This window comes from Canis lupus, chromosome 3 (genome assembly GCF_048164855.1).
Source record: "Canis lupus baileyi chromosome 3, mCanLup2.hap1, whole genome shotgun sequence".
Classification (NCBI taxonomy): domain Eukaryota; kingdom Metazoa; phylum Chordata; class Mammalia; order Carnivora; family Canidae; genus Canis; species Canis lupus.
The window spans coordinates 23,294,460-23,311,499 of record NC_132840.1 but is presented as its reverse complement, the minus strand read 5'-3'; the positions used below and the strand labels follow the sequence as shown (position 1 = coordinate 23,311,499).

Genomic DNA, 17,040 nt, shown 5'->3' with positions numbered 1-17,040 from the left:
TGGAACCACCCCATTCAGAAGGCGCACCACACTCAGGGCTCAGCATGCTCACGGCACCTGGGCAGGTGTGCTGTGAGGGGCGTACGTGGCGTCTGTTTTTAAGGTTTGTTTGTTTGTTTGTTTTTAAGGTCTTGTGGTCTGATTCTTCAGTAACATCAGTAACCAAATCTTCCTCTGAAGTGACTGAATTTATTTCAAAGGTAAGGTGATTAAGGGCTCTTACAAGAATGAAAAGGCTCTCAATAATATTGCAGAGTGATCCCAGTGGATTGCTTCCTTCAGCTGGCAGAGCAAGTAGCTCGTGCATGGCCGTGAAAGCATGGTCCTCGACACCCTGATCTGCGCTGCTTGCAGTTGTTGAGAACGAGAAGAGGCAGGACGCTGTGGCCTGCGCACGCGGCGGAGGGGTGTCTGCTTTGGTTACTCTGCAGCGGAGACTGAGGGAGAGTCCACATGGTCCCAGCTTGGTCTGTCATATCTGCAGGGCTTCCTGGTCCTTTTCTGCTGGCTTAAACAAATGTCATCCAAACAGAAGGTCCCACTACTAGATAAATAACCACTTTCCCTACATAGACGTGTGTCCACACATACATACATACATACATACATACATACATACATACGTACGTACCCACCTCCACAGTCAGTATGTGTTTCTAGTCCACTGGCCCGGGCCGTAGCTGTGACAAAGTGGTGCATCTTAATTCATCCCCTTTGTTTCATGAACTGACAGAGCTAAAGTGTCTCCAAAATGAGTCTGAGGTTTTCACTATAAAACCAAGGCTGTAATCCTATAGGGGGAAATCCAGGGGATGGATCATATTTGTTTGCTCATGCTTCTCCTGTTGGCCTGTAAGCCAGGCTTTCCGGGGTTACTGATTCCCCTTGGGATTCACGTTTTCCTCTGTAACCCTGAGAGCGCTACATTTCCTCTCCTGCGTGCCAAGAACATCTGTTGCTCTGGACTGCACTGATGCTGGCAGGAATTCTGACCCCACTGGGTGCTGAGAGTGCTTCATGTTCGCCTGGCTGTGGGTTCTCTGACCTTCCTGGACATCTGGTTTGTCGTCTCCTGTTAATTTTGGAGAATTCTTCCCTGTTATCTCTTCAGATATTTCTTCTGCCCTGTCTCTCTCTTGCCCCGGGACTTGAACTCCATGCACCTGGACCTTTGACATCATCCATAGCTCTTGGGGGCGCCTTCTGTTTTCTTGCTCCTCTTGCTGTGCGTTTGAGTCGGACGATTTCTGTTGTCCTGTTTTCAGGCTCCCTGATGTTCAGTCTGCAGCTCTGCCCAGACTGCCGCTGAGCCTGGTTTATGTGCTGAGTTCATCTCTGGGACCGTGGTTTCCTATTGTTCCTGGCTTTTCCATCTTGACATGACTTTTAATAAAGTTTCCTTCTCTCTGCTGAGATTTCCCATTTGTTCATGCATGTTGTCTGTTTTTTCTCAATCTTTATGTTAAACCTAGTTGTTTTATAATCCCTATCTCATAGTTCCAACCTCCAGTTATCTCTGAGTCTCGCTCTGATGATTATCTTGATAACAGGTTTCATTCATTCTTTTTTTTTTTTCTATGTCTTGTAATTTTTTATTGAGTATTAAACATCATGTTTAAAAAATGTAGGAGACTGAAGGAAGCAGTATGTCTGCTTGGAAATGGGCATGTTGCTGCTTCTCTCAAGCCCTCGGTGGGGTCCTCGATTTGACCTAATTAGGAGTTGGGCCGGGTTTGGGTTTTGTTGCTGCTATCCCGCGGGCTTCAGGTTCCTCTGGGGGAGGGCAGCTGATACCTTGAGCCCCGGGAGAGGGGCCTGCAGTGTCAGAAGTTCTGTCAGGGGTCTGGCTTCACCCTTGGCCCTCAGCAGTCCTGGATGCCCATGGCCTGGAGGGGCTGTCCCTGCTCTGCTGAGCACCCTCCTCAGCCCCAGGGAGATTACGGTTGCTTGTTTTAACAGCCTGATGACAGACTTCTGGGGGTGAAGTGTTCTCCATCCTCCTGGTCCAGCCCAGTCCCAGGCACAGGGTCTTTGGGGGCTTCCCCGGCATCCCCGCCCCTCTCTTCCCCAGCAACCGCTGACCTCCTCTTTGTACTGGTGGAGCATATCCTCAGCCCGTGAGGCTTTTGCCCTTTCTTCAGGGCCAGAGGGGTGTGCTTGTCCTTTCTCCTGGGAGCAGGGCATCTTTGCCCATGGCCTGGTGCAAGGAGGACTCCCTCCCCTCCCGCAGAGGCAGAAAAGTAGTGCTTCTGCTTCATCCCCAGAAACAGAGGGTCTGCTTGGGCTCTGGGAGCAGGAGCTGTCTTGTCCCTCCCCCAGAGGCTTAAGGATTTTGCCTCAGATTTAGAGAAAGCTCCAGGGGAAGGCATAGAAGTTCCTGCCAGGCCCCCAGGGGCAGCCAGCCCACACCACCGCTGCCTTGGAGGCTCTCTCCAGTCTCCTTTGGAAGCAAGCTTGGGAAGGGAGGACACTCCCCCTTGTGTCTGGGCTCTTGGCTGACCACTGTGTGGCCCACACTCAGCCCGTGGGAAGTGTCCATCTTCTGACCTCTTCTGGCTGCTGGCATGGCGGCCACCTCTTCCTCGTGTTCTGCTGCAACAGAGACGGGTTGTGTGTCTTGTCTCTCCTTGGAGGGACAGGTCCCTCTTGAAATTCAGTTCACTTGGTGACCTTGCAAATGAATTCCTGATGGGCTCATGGAAGGTACGATCGTGTAGGTTATCGAGGTTTTTACCGATGCTATGGGTGGGAGCAATGTTCTTTTGTGGCTTTCCACATCCTAAGTGGAAGTAGAACCCCAAGGAGCTGAGAGCAGGGTGGGTCATAGTGTCCTGCAGGTGTCAGCATCTAGTACCCTCCCACTTCTCAACTGGGGGAGGCCAGTGTCAGGTGAATTTTGACAGACGTCCGATGCTTTTCCATCTCTTTCAGTTACCCCAGCTGTACCCTGAAGAAAATCTGGAGAAGTTCATTCCTTGCTTAGCTGGCCCAGATTCCTTTTACGTAGAGCGAAATCACATGGATCTGGAAGCAGACCTGAGGTAATGCTATCCTGCACCTGCGGGCCAAGGATGCAGTTCTGGCAGTGGGCCCATGGGCCCACCCGTTGGCGATGTGGGACATAGCCAGAGTGGGGCGGGTGCACACCTGGGCTGCCTGGTCATCCCAGCAGCTATGAGGGCACATGCTGCTCCCAGAGGTCCGGGTCTCTGTCTGTCCCTGGGGATTTTCATCTGTTACGGAGAATTTGGTGGAGCTAGTAACGTAGGCATGATTTTGAGGATGTGAGTAAAGGAGTTTCACGGTACATGCCACCACTTAATGTGATTTTGACATTCTGACAAAATAAAATCCAAGTATTGTTTCTGTCCCATAGTGGGAAGTTGAGATTTGCAGGAGGGGACTAGGACCCAATAAAGTCCCAAAAGCTGGTGTCTCCCAGCCGAGTCCATGGCTGACGGGGCAGGCCTGCTGCCCGGGCCCAGCATCCCAGCACCAGCAACTAGAGGCAGCACAGCGGGCGCGGCTCTTGTGCCAGCCTGCTGCCCACCTCCCACTGTGAGATGCGATGGGTGTGGGGAAAGGGGCTCAGGGGAACGAAAGGACTCACACAGGAGTCGAATTGAGGCAGGGAGAACATAGGTTGTGGCACTTCTGTTTACTTTTTTCTCTCTTGTATTTCTCTTAACAGAAAATTACAATTTCTCTCCCCATTAGTTTTTGGTAATAACCATTTTAATGCTGATAAACCTGCATTGTTTAATTTGTAGGTATTTGGCCTCATTACCTTCTCACTTATTAAAAAATGACCACGTTAAGAGATTTTTCAGCACTTCATCTCCCACCCAACAGCTTCAAAGTCCAAGTGAGTTTATGAAATGTAATTACATAAAGATAGAAACATCTTTATTATGTGTAAACTTTATGACATCTATCTTAACTTACAGGTCCTGGCACCCCCTCCCTCTCTAAAGTGGGTACCATGATGGGCGTGTCTGGAAGGTGAGGCGTCCTGTGTAAGCAGTGTGTTTCAGATCAGCATAGAGCTTACTTCTGACTGTGTGTAAATAATTGTTTGTAGAGCAAAGTCATTTTTGGTTTTAGTCTTGAATAATATTGTGAGGGGAACTGGGTAGAGATACTCCAGTTTATGATTTCTCCATGTAAAAAGAGAAGTGGTTCTCTGAGCCATTGCACTTGTAATTCCTAAGGATTGTTACTGCAAGTGCCAGTTTCTGGGCCCTGTGCATCCTAGAATTTCAGAGAATATTCATTTTTACGAGCTCCCAGGGAACGACTGCCCATGAGGTGGCAGAGGCACTGCTCCAAGAGTTCTCTGTCAGCCTCGAGTTGACAGTGATTATAGCAGTGCTCGGGTGGCAAACAGGCTGTCATTAAAATGGGTCAGTATCATGGACAGTGACACACACGCATATAGTTATGTGAAGATGCAGTCAGGTCACGAGGTCTTTGAAAGTGCTGACTTTCTGGGTTTATAGTCTTGGGTGGAAGGGGCAGGGCAGAAAGCAGAATGCTGAGCATTCCTGCCTGCTACCAAGACTCCCTTTCAAAAAAAGTCCATTCAAATAAAAGATTTAAGGAGTCCGTTTTAATTTAAGATTTTCAGTATCATGCTATGATAGAGTAACAAACTAGGCCGCTCAGCCAGGAGTCGGTGACGCACGCATGCACACACACACACAGATGTGCATACTCTGAAGCATGCCTACAGACACCTTCAGGGGGGTGGCATCACAGAGGCACAGCAGCAGGAAAGGGCTTTGGTGCTGACAGTAGGCATGGCCTCTGATGCCATCCAGCACCTGAGAGCTGGCTACTGCACGCTTCCCACCCAGTTGTGGTGGAGGCTGCAGTCTTGTGAAAACCACCTGTCTGCTATCCCCACAGGCCTGTGTGTGGTGTGGCTGGCATCCCATCCTCTCAGAGCGGCGCCCAGCACCACATGCAGCACTCGGCCAGTGCAGCCACCTTGCCCCACTGCTCCCACACAGGGGGTACAGGCTCAGCACTGGCCTACCGGGCCCAGATGGACACCTCGCCTGCCATCCTGATGCCCTCCAGTCTGCAGACCCCTCAGACCCAGGAGCAGAATGGGATCTTAGACTGGCTTAGGAAACTGCGCTTGCACAAGTACTACCCAGTCTTCAAACAGCTCACAATGGAGAAGGTATGTGGATGACTGGGCAGGTGACACAGTCTTCCTCTGCTCTCATTCCTCGTGGGCTTGAGTTGGGTGTCTAGACTGTCCATGATGTGGAAATCACACAGCCTGGTATCTGACACCTGTATGTATATGCCCTAAGTCCCACACACACCAGAGGAGGAGTGGCAGTGCATTTGGATTTGAAGGCTCCCTGCAGCCGAAGCAAAAACTGGAACACAGTTATGAACAAACTTTTTTTTTTTTTTAAAGATAGTTTGAGGGGGGATCCCTGGGTGGCGCAGCGGTTTGGTGCCTGCCTTTGGCCCAGGGCGCGATCCTGGAGACCCGGGATCGAATCCCACGTCGGGCTCCCGGTGCATGGAGCCTGCTTCTCCCTCTGCCTGTGTCTCTGCCTCATTCTCTCTCTCTCTGTGACTATCACAAATAAATAAAAATTAAAAAAAAAATTAAAAAAAAATAAAGATAGTTTGGGGTCTTCATGTGTTAGATACACTGTGTGATACAAAGGACATTGTATCTCCAGCAGCCATTTCAGTAAAAACGGTGAATTGGGGTGTGCACGCCCCCTTTGTTAGATGCCCTTCAGCTTAGGCTGTGCACACGCAGGAGGTCAGTGCCTAAGGGCCTGTTTTACAAGGTGCCCAGATACTTGGATCCGAGGAAATAGCCTGCTGATGATCTGGCTCGATTGAGGGTCATACAGCTGAAAAGAATAGATGAATTTTATGTCTTTCAAGCAATCCTACATAGAAATTTTTTTTAAGAGAAAGGGAGGGGTGAGGGGAGGAGCGGAGGGAGAGGGAGAGAATCTCAAACAGACTGCAAAATGAGCACAGAGCCTGTGAAATGGCTGATCTCAGGACTTTGAGATCGCAGCCAGAGCTTGAAGTCAAGAGTCGGGACGCTTAACCAACTGAGCCAAGGAGCCTTGAAAATTATTTTTTACAACAGAGAGTTCTGATGAGCATTTTTTCGTTGTTAAAATTTGAAATTTCTGAACTAGTGGCATCACTGAGAAAAACTAAATTTGACCCATGGCCGTGTTTGAGCTCTGATGCCCCCTGCTGGATACAATCACTTGGCACTTTTATCTATGTAAAAAATCTCATTTGTCCAAAAATCTGCAAGTGAACCTAGAAATCAAGCTTTGAGTACAAAAAAAATTAAAAATAAAAAAATAAACAGCTTTTAAGTATATTTGTAATATTCTTGGCTTAGGATACATAAATCCTAAAAACCACAGATTTTGCCAACCTTGTCTCATGGTCAATTTAAAAAGTTTCAACATAATGTAGGAGTTGAATTTTAGCCATAAAAATCACAAATCGCATTATAGACTGTTGTGAGAACCAGCGTGTTGTGCCTGCTCAGTATAAAGCCACCAGTTAGTTAGCCATTTAATTCAGATGGCATCATCTTTTCTGGAACACTTGCTTCTCAACAAAGTTGCTTTGCCCCTAAAATGACAGTGAATTTTGAGAAAAAAGAGCTGTTAAGAGTTCTCCTGTCTGCAGGAGGATAAATGGCTTGTATCCAAGGAGGTGGATCCCTCAGACACTTCCATGGATAGGAGGGAACACTTGAACAGATCCAGTCTCTCTAGAAGTGGAAACTAAAGACATATTCTTCAGTTGCCTGCCCCATAGTGCAGACCTTGCAGGTCCCCCATCTTCTCTGGCTGTGGGGAAGGCCCAGTGGACATGGTCTGTGAGCCTTCTATGCAAAGTGAACATTTCATATTTTGAACAAGGGACATGACATCATTTAGCAACGAGCTATTTTGGTGTTTCCAAGCTTTTTATTTGCCTTTTATTATCCAGTTAGGTTTGATCTGTTTGCATGTCCTAATGGTAGGATACATTTATTAAATGATACTCCAAGTTCTTTGTTTTCTGAGTCTTAATTGATTCTCAATAACTCTGTAATGTGTTTCTTCTGTGGAAGTTTCTGAGCCTTACTGAGGAAGATCTAAATAAATTTGAATCCCTCACAATGGGAGCAAAGAAAAAACTCAAGACTCAGCTGGAGCTGGAGAAGTAAGTGTGAAACATCGGTTCCTTTTTGTTCCTAATATACTGAATGTGGTATCTAAATGGGGTGTCTTGGACTGGATAGGGACCTCTGAATGTGGGGTGACAATCGGGTGCCCTGGGAGGCAAAAGAATTCTCCTGAGGCAGAACAAAGGAGACAGAAGTTTATTGAGCAGAGGCTGTTAGCTAGAGGCAGTGGGTGTGGGGGCTGTATTTAAAAAGGGAAGGTGAGGAGGTGTGGAATCTTCCCTTTCTTAGTAACTGTGCTGGTTGTAAGTAGCCCAGTGGTCAGTTGGGGCCTATGGATATTCTGAGGTGGGCCTGTGTTCAGCCAGCGGGTTGCTCTGGCATGTTTGCTTGAAAGCGCCTCGACACGGAACAGGTGCTAGCAGTTACAGCTGAATGCCATTGATTGATCACTTTGATTGCTTAGCAAAGCTTCATTAATGCTTTTACAAATCTACGGATGTGGTTTTGGTGTGCTAGGGAAGGACCTTTGCAGAGAATCCAACAAGTCAGAATGAATTGTTTTCCATCTATGAGGGTATTTGTGGGGCAGTCACCCTTGTATGGAATCTGTGCACTAAAGCAGAGCTTGGGAAATGTCAAAAGGTTCTTTAGCAGAAGACCTGAACGCTCTCTTGTTCACATGCTCTCTTGCCACACAGGGAGAAGTCAGAAAAACGGTGCCTGAACCCCGCAGCCCCACCCCCAGTCACCAGCAGCGGAGTGGCCCGAGTCCCACCCACCAGCCATGTCGGGCCTGTGCAGACAGTGCGAGGCACCCACGCTGCAGGTGGGTGAGGGCGGGCGGCCTGGATGGATCTCTGGCTCTTCCTTTTGAGAATAGTTAAGACCGTAGACGATACCCACACTTTTGGCCATTTGCCTGTTTTTAGAATTTACAGTTATTGCTCATTAGTTTAGCTTTTATCATGTCTACCTTAGAAAACAGAAGGGACGTTTGGATTAGAAGCTGGAGACCGGTGACTCGCCTGAAGTTGTTTGGGCAAAAGAATTAGATCCAGAAGCTACATGATGAGAAGAGAAGGAAGTACCCCAAACAGATGAATATACTCTCCCCCAGGAGGTGCAGACAGGTCATGTGTAGGTCCTTGCCCTGGAGGCCCATCTTGAAACTCCCCAGTGTGCCTAGTGTAGCCTCCCTGTTGTGGGGCCTGGGGAGCCACTCCCCTGTGTTCCCTGCCTTCGCCTCCACAGATGGGGCAGAAGGCATTGAAGGACCAGAGTAACGGAGCCAGGGAGGAAAACATGCTAGTGTTCTCTTTTCAGTGGTTATTTGAATAAGAGGTCTTACATCCCTTAGCCTCGTAGAATAGGGGTGTCTCTCAGTGTGGGGAGCTGACCTTTGTCACACCATGGTGGCCAGGGACCCTTGTCCCTTCTCCAGCATGAGTAGGGAGGCATGGCGGCACCTGGCCAAGAGCCTGGCCATGCTCACACCTGCTGATGACCAGCTGTGGGGACTTGGGCAGCTTGCTTTCTCTGAACCTCTGGGTCCTGTCCGTCTGCAGTGGGAGTGACAGCATCTGCCCCTCCCTGGGGCTGGCATCCAGGTCAGGTGGGCAGGGAGGGCGCAAAGAGGTGTTGGCCAGCACAACCCACGTGGGTGCCCCTTTTCCACAGCGCTGCGGGTAGAAGTGGAGCAGGCCCCTCACCAGACGGCCCGGGAAGGCAGCTCCTCAGAATGCTCCAGCTCTTCGCCCAGCCCGATGGGGGTGCAGGGCCGGGAAGAGAGCTCGGACAGCGCCGAGGAGAACGACAGACGTAAGGACATGCGGCCTGGTGAGCACTGCGCTGTTCCTGCCCTGGCCTGTGAGGCTGTGCTGACCGCCCTGTTTCCATCCCTAGGTGTGGAGATTCACTTGGAGGGCTCGGATAAGGAGAAGCCCGTCATGCTACTGAATCATTTTGCTTCCAGTTCTGCCAGACCCACGGCCCAGGTTCTCCCCGTGCAGAATGAGGCAGGCTCCAGTCCATCGGGCCACCACCCCCTGCCCCCCCAGATGATGGCCGCAGCCTCTCACCTAGCGCCCATCCGGATGCTGAATTCGGTGCACAAGTCGGAAAGAGGGGGTGCGGACATGAAGCTCCTCCCGCCTTCCGTGCACTCGCTGCTGTCTCTAGAAGAAAGGAGTAAACTCTCGGGACCAAGAGGCGGCATCAAAGTGGACAAGAACTTCGGCCACGCAGTGATCGACGCAGCACCCGCACCCACCCCCCAGCAGCCCCTGCAGGTCCTCTCCGCCCTTGCCGAGAGCAGCTCCGTGTCACCTAGCGTCTCCTTCGGTCCCCGTGCCAAAGTCGTACACACGTCTGCGCTGGACCGGGTGATGAAGCCGGCCCCGCAGTCAGCCCTGGCGGCGGAGAGCAGCACGGCCGCCGCAGGGACGTCGAGCACGGTCTTCCACGTGGCTCGGCCCCCCATCAAACTTCTGGTGTCTTCATCTGTCCCCGCGGACTCTGCCATTTCTGGGCAAACTCCCTGTTCTAATAACGTGCAAATAAGCGTGCCCCCTGCAATAATAAACCCCCGGACTGCTCTGTACACCGCCAACACCAAAGCTGCCTTCTCTGCGATGAGCAGTGTGCCCGTGGGGCCCCTGCAGGGCAGCTTCTGTGCGAACAGCAACACTGCCTCCTCCAGCAGCCACCCTTCCACGTCCTTCGCCAGCATGGCCACTGTGCCCAGCTGCCCAGCTCCCAGCTCCAGCCCCGCGCTCTCCTCGGCCCCTGAAAGCAGTTTCTACAGCAGTAGCGGCGGCGGAGGTGGCGGCGGCTCCCCCGGGAACATTCCTGCCTCCACCCAGAACCACCACCACCACCACCACCATCAGCAGCCATCGGCGCCCCAGCAGCCCACACCGGCCCCACCGCCTGGCTGCGTCGTGTGCACGTCCTGTGGATGCAGCGGCAGCTGTGGCTCGAGTGGCCTGACCGTCAGCTATGCCAACTACTTCCAGCACCCGTTCTCGGGGCCGTCTGTGTTCCCCTTCCCCTTCCTGCCCTTTAGCCCCGTGTGTGGCAGCGGCTACGTGGGTGCCCAGCAGTATGGTGGTGGCGCCTTCCCCGTGGTGCATTCGCCCTACGGTGGCAGCGTGCCTCCCGAGCCCGTGCTGGGCGGCCAGTCTGCGTTCACCGTGCCACCCATGCAGAGCTTCATGGCAGGTGCGGCGGGTGTGTACCAGGCCCCAGGACTGGTGGGCAGCAGCAATGGCACCGGCCACAAGAAGAGTGGCAATCTGTCGTGTTACAACTGTGGGGCCACCGGGCACCGCGCTCAGGATTGCAAGCAGCCGTCCATGGACTTCAATCGGCAAGGTAAAGGTGGGCGGCCACAGAGCAGGCTGCCCTGGTTAGTGGTGCAGCGTCACCCCCAAGGAGACACACTCACAGAGCTTTACTCTTTATGGAAACAGTAGGAAATCATCTTTTTAAAGCAGAAACCAGTTTTTTGAATACTAGTTGGAAAAGCGTGAATTCTTGATAGGCTCTAAAGCCCCCCCCCCCGCCCCTCAAAGGGTTACGTTGTCCCTACGCTGGCCATTGATTTCAGCCTGCTCCTCGTTCCAGGGACTAGTGAGCTGGGGAGGGGGTTGTGTGGCCCTGGTCGCATGTGGGGGTGACTTGACACCCTCACCCCACATTCAGCTGAAAGCCAGGGGTGTGGCATGTGAGCGCGGGTGCTGCCGGTAGGTCGGACTGTCCCCGTCGTCTTTGCCCCTAGGTAGCCGGGCTGGAGGTGTGTGGCTGTATGATGGCACCCATACTGCCACGTGCCCCCGCCCCTTTCCCACTTGCTCTTTGGTCTCTAGTCCACTTCAGGTGTGTATCCGATGTGGTGACACAGGCTCTTGCTGTTGGCTCTGGGAAGGTGGTTAAACTAGGCCCGAGGGTCTCTCCCAGCTCTGGGATACTCACTGTGCAGCCTTGAAAAGTCTGTCACTTGGTCTCTGTACACTTCTGATGGTTGCCCCAGACCTGGGATCCTGAAACACACCTGTGCATCTTGGTCACTTGGAGAGCGTTTAGTGACAACTCTGGGGGCAGGTGGGGGTGACCGTGGGCAGTGTTCATCCTGTGGCCAGAGGTGGGGCTATATCTTCTGAAGCTGGGAGCCTCGGCCCATGGTGATGGTCAGGCCTCCCTGGCCCAGCTGATTGCCCGAAGACTAGAGAGAATGGGACCAGGGACTGCCAGGTCACTCCTCTTCTGTGTGGATCTATGGGTAGTGTCTAATTCTGGGACTGTGAGTGGGGAGCTGGAGGTGGGTCCAATAGGTAGCCCAGATTTCCAGCACCCACCTCTTGACCAGTGACTCTCGAAAGAACTTGGGACAGCTCAGTTGTTGGCAGTAATTGCACGGTGATTTAAATTTGATCTCTTTCCTCCTCCCTCTCTATAGGTACTTTTAGGTTGAAATATGCCCCTCCAGCAGAAAGTCTGGACTCCACAGACTGACATTTTTCTCTGGCAACAGAACACTATTAAGCCATGGAAACAGAAGGAAAATTAAATCCAAAACTGAGAAGTCTAGTTGCTGTTGAGCTTACTATTTTTAATCCAAAGGTGCTTTACTTTACTAGACTGGATAGAAAACCTAGCGTAGGAGTGCATCAAACTCAGTTTTATTGCCAAAATCCTAGATTGGAGCTTGACGTCAGGACTCGCCTGGTTGGCGTCTCCACCACGGTTGTGATGTGGAGACCTCCGTCTCCCGAGGAGCATCGCCGTCATCGGTTCTACCAGGTCACATGTAATTCCAGGGCAGCTACGCAAGATCGGAATCAGAACTGCAGGTTGGAGTTCTCCACGTGGAGTTCCGCCAGACGGACTCTTGATACCCTGGGTGAGGGGACATGTTGCCTTTGTTTCGTTTCGTTGTTTGGTTTTGTTTTGTTCCTCCAGTGGTTAGACACTAATCTCTCTGGGCTTTTTAAGGATTGCACTACAGAAGAATGTACACTGATGTCAATCTCTGCCGTTCTGGGAGACAGACTCCCTGAGACCAGTCAGTGCAAGACATCCGTTTTTAAGGAGTTGGCACCAGCAGGCTATGTGACTTGGTACACAGCAGAGATTTTAGCATTTCCTTCCCTCCTTAAAACACTTGTAGCAGTCTCAAGTTTTTAATTTTTTTTCTGCGAATAAATTTAAACTATGTTATTAAATAGAAATAGTTACTCGCAACAACTTAATATCTAAGGGTCCAAGTCCCAGAGAATCCCTTCCTTCTCGGCCCATCAATAGCTTGAAGTCCTGTCATTTTCCACCTCGACGGAGCTCTTGCAGAGACATGGTGACCGCACAGCCTTCGTGAGCTGGCTCTGAGGGATGCTCCACGTCCTTGGCAAAGTTGGCAAGTTCTTTTATCTCACACGGATCTCCCAAGGACCCCAAGGCTTACTGCTAACGGATTCACACTTGAGACAGACATTTCAACAATACAGTTCTATAATTCATGAGCAAAAGATTTGAAATGTTCTCCTGTCAACTTCTTTTGTATTAGGCTGTGTATTAATGGTTAGTTCTGCTAAAAATGACCCGAAAACTACAATAGAAAGTGGTAAGACTCTGAAACAGAGACCACACCAACAGGACAGAGCTACAAGATCTGCAGGAATCTAGTTTTATCCAAAGTAGGAAAGAAATCCTCACCGTACAGCTCTGTGTCACCCCATTACCATGAAAGCTTCTTGGTCTGAAATTGAGGGACTTATAAATCTTTAAAGCTAAAAGGGAATTTTCTGCTCAAATATTGTTATTTTAAACACTAAAACCTTCAATATTAAAATATTTGGTAAAGCCTTGCCCAGGGATTCTGCAGATGAATATTTTAAAAAAAAGAAAAGAAAATCATAATATTCAGACCTTTCTTAAAATGGGACAATCAGCCTCATGCCCGATTGGTGTAAAAGAGTATCCTAGAATTTGAGGCGTTGTGATGTGAGGCTTCAAATTTTATGATCAGTTTCCTGGCTGGAGGGAAACTAGCAGAGTTGTTACATTTTTTTATGAAAGGCTTTTAGTAGAGTTTTTTAGAGTTTTATTTTAGTAGAGTTTCATTTCTATGCAATGCAGAATTGACAGACCTCTGTATGCTTCTCTCTCTTCCTGGTACACAGTATTACATACAGTTTTGAAGTGATGGTGACGCTTACAACAACTTTTTTGGGGAATGTTACATTGATCTCTTAATTATAAACAAAATGTCAAAATAACGAGAACTGACACAACTTTGCCTTAAAGAGTAGGAGCCTGGAACTTGTCATATGATGTTAAAGGAAGACTTGGGGGTGTCCGCTGATGTTTACGATTTTAATATTTCTGAAGGCCGTTACGGTGGCCTGGACATGTGCTGAAAGCCAAACTTTTAAAATTTTTGGTTTTTTTTAAACAAAGAAATATTTTAAATAAATCCTATTTCAACACAGTGAAATTGTTGAAAACTGTCTCATAAAAGAAAAAAATCATATTTAGGGTTTTTGTTTTAGTGGTCAGTATTGGGGATTGAAAGTGTCTGTTGTTACCCTTATGACTATTTTGACAAATATTAGAGGCTAGTGTGTTCCATACAACAAAAAATTAAAATAGGAGTTTCGATTCAAAGTAGGACATTCAAATTGAGGTAAATAAGTCCAGACATTGTGCGGCTGTGTTCCAGTCATCAAAGGTCTTAGAAAAATTCCCACTTGTCTTTGAAAGTGCATGTGCGCTGTGATGTCTCCAGTGAGGCCATACCAAGGTGAGAATTGTAAAACGTCAATGTGAGCCACACGGGACACAAAGCATCCAGCTGCCGATCGGTGAGATCTCTTCCTGAGTGACTACTTGGACTTGGGAATATTTGCTGGCAGTGTAATCTCTGGTGAATTTCTCTCCAAAAGCAACCAAAGTCAGTAAGGCTGAAGAGCGTTTTGCATTTCCTCAGATGTCCTCATCTTCTCAGAAACATGGATCTGACTGACCCTTTCAACTATGTAGTCATTTTCCAGAAATCACGGGCTCAGTTTCCAAATGCTGTAGCAGCCAGGTAGGTGTGGCACAGCCACTTTGCTCTGTGTGGTCTGTTATATTATCAGAGTTTCCCCATCTTTTTTTGTCTCCAAGAATGGGGGAAGTGGAATGTACAGATTGAAGTAGAATACAACGTTGGGATAAAACAACTATTTAATCCTTTTTTTTTTTTTTAAAGCAAGCACTCAATTTTCTACTTTCTAATTTTTATGTCATGGTAATACTGAAAATTGGAAAGTGTTTAAATGTTAAAACTCGTAATTGCTAAAGAGCACTGAGGAAATGGGAGCTAGCACTTAAATAACATTTTCTTCAAAGCACGTATGCGATTGGGTATTTAAAAAAAAAGCAACCAGCATCATCTAGAATAATCTCTAGAAGATTACAGGAGTCAGCTTGTGAATATAGTAGTTAATAGGTTCAGTGTTTTAATTCACTATTTAGGAGTCACCGTAGCTAGTTTGCAGTTCACTGTGTAGGTGCGGCGCAGCAGCAGCAACGCTGCCCAGCCTCAGCAGCAACTGCCGCGCCTCCCAGTTGGAGCACCGACTGATCGGACCCATCCAGATCTGATGGAGGCTTGCTCTGGGCTCACTCCAGTATCCCTGGAGCGTGCTGGCCCGGAGGAATCAGGTTGCACCCGTCCTCACTCCCTAGCATCTTGTACTCTTCCTGCTTCTGTGGTGGGTTATTTGATGCCTTGCTAGTTTTACATACTGGTTACCGATGGCGTATACATGGAGTCTTAAGGATGTTAAGGGAAACCGTGTCCTTCCCAGAGGATGGGCTTGTGGAACCCAAAGGGGCGGATGTCCTTTCCAAAGCGCAGATGACTCCCAAAGGATGAGTCAGGTAACAGTTTAAAGCCATGGGCTCTGAGGAGGCTCAATTTGCAAAGTCCCTAGGTTCTGAATGAAAAAAAAAATCTTTAATCAACACTCTGGAAACCACATACTTGCTGGTTGAGGCCAAAGGTCAATTTTACTACACTGTTCTGGGGGGGAGGGGAGCTCAGTGCATCTCTGTCAAGTCAGTCCCAGGTATTGTAACAAGCCCCTCACATGCATTAAGTTTTTACATGCACAAAGATGAAGGCTTTGGTACTGAAACCGAAGACCCTTGTGTACTCAAGAATCTTCACAGCTTATATATTGGACAGATTTTCTTTTTAGGAATGAAGGAAAATTCTCCCATTTTTGAGCCATTCTTTTATGTCAATTCTACAAAATTGCATGTAACTTTATAAATATTTTTAAAAGATATAGTTTTGTAAATATTTAATATTCTGCTAATTTGATTTTGAATTGTAAATGTTAAGTATTGTTTTTGAAGTTTTTATGTTTTATTATACTTTGTTAAAAAAGAAAAATTGTACATTTTTAGAATGTTTTTATGAGTAAATTTAATGTACTGAAAATAAAAATTAAAAAAAACTTTCATTTTACTATGTCTTTGTCTCATAGAATATGAAGCACACATCTTTTCAAATAAATTGCAACTCTTGGGTCTGCACACTAGGGGAGTCACTTTTCTGCCTTCTCAACTTTTTTTTGAAGATTTATTTATTCATGAGAGAGAGAGAGAGGCAGAGACACAGGCAGAGGGAGAAGCAGGCTCCATGCAGGGAGCCCGACGTGGGACTTGATCCTGGGACTCCAGGATCACGTCCTGGGCTGAAGGCAGGCACTAAACCGCTGAGCCACCCAGGCGTCCCATGCCTTCTCAATTTGACAAGAGATACATGGTTTTAAATCCATTTCCTATCAAGTTTCCCATGTTTTAAAAAATATCTTTACTATGACCAGAAACATGATCTCTTGATTTGGGGTTTAAAGATGTTCCATCTCTAGATTCCATAAAAAAAAAAAATCAAGATTGAAAAAAAAATAAAAATAAATAAAAAATAAAAAAATCAAGATAAAAATCAAGATTGGCACAAATAGGTATCTGTGAACCATCTTTGGAACATTTCTAAACACGTGATACACGTAGCATGAACATGGCCTGGCATTTAAAGCTCTGTCTTCTCTCTGGGTTGGGGATGGTGGCAGCCTAATGAGCACAAGCTCACCCAGGACTGTGATGTTCTCATGAGCAGTGCCGGACACCAGAGGGAGAATCCTGGTGCCTTTTTCCCAACTGAGGTCCCCAGGGCCGCTTGGTCTTGTCAGGCTTGTGGCTACCCATAGGAGAATGCTCATGTACACACAGTTCCAGCCACTAGGGCTCCTGTCAGGAGACAAACTGCAGCCAGCCCCTCTGAAGATTTGGGGGGGGGGGGGGGGACGACACACACCGAGCAACAAACATGGGGAAGCAGAACATTTTGTCATCTTGCTTCCTGCCTGGATTCTTCCACAGACATTTTAAGTGCCTGCTTCAATGCGAAATGGGTTGAGTTTTTCAAATGAGTAATGCTGGCCACTACTTGGCTCATGTGTGTACTGGATCTTTCCCTGATGCAGCAAGAAGTACCCAAAACCACATAATGCCTCCTTGACCACTCACCTAGTCTTACTAGCGTCTGTTTTACTTTCACTTAAAGGGGCAAGTTTTCAAGTGTTCCCACAAAACACCCAGGTCCCACATCCACCCATTACTTTGTGCCCTTTTAGTTCTCAGGAAAATTTACTTGTGCGAAGACGACCAGATGGCAGAACCTTGACCAAGGCGAGGAAGGTGCCTGGGATGAGGCCCTCCCCCCACTGCTGCCACCGCCTGGCTTGGGACAGTACAGTGTACAGCACTGCCAAGCACCAAGTACTCATCCATTAAATTGAGCTTGA

The 17,040-nt window shown here is 48.5% G+C and overlaps 1 protein-coding gene across 2 annotated transcripts in view; it reads left to right on the top strand.

Moving 5' to 3' along the window:
• ZCCHC14 (zinc finger CCHC-type containing 14) overlaps positions 1-15,698 on the top strand; it is a 57,456-nt gene extending 41,758 nt beyond the window's left edge. Inside the window, exons 4-13 of one of the 2 annotated variants that reach the window (XM_072819525.1) lie at positions 129-200; positions 2,932-3,041; positions 3,771-3,865; positions 3,948-4,002; positions 4,909-5,188; positions 7,130-7,221; positions 7,885-8,012; positions 8,864-9,004; positions 9,089-10,558; positions 11,643-15,698. In XM_072819525.1, coding sequence (XP_072675626.1) covers positions 129-200; positions 2,932-3,041; positions 3,771-3,865; positions 3,948-4,002; positions 4,909-5,188; positions 7,130-7,221; positions 7,885-8,012; positions 8,864-9,004; positions 9,089-10,558; positions 11,643-11,698 — 2,499 coding nt within the window. In that variant the 3' untranslated portion in view covers positions 11,699-15,698. The remainder of the gene's footprint in view (positions 1-128; positions 201-2,931; positions 3,042-3,770; positions 3,866-3,947; positions 4,003-4,908; positions 5,189-7,129; positions 7,222-7,884; positions 8,013-8,863; positions 9,005-9,088; positions 10,559-11,642) is intronic. The other variant, XM_072819526.1, reaches the window with a different exon arrangement.
• Positions 15,699-17,040: the final 1,342 nt, after the last annotated feature.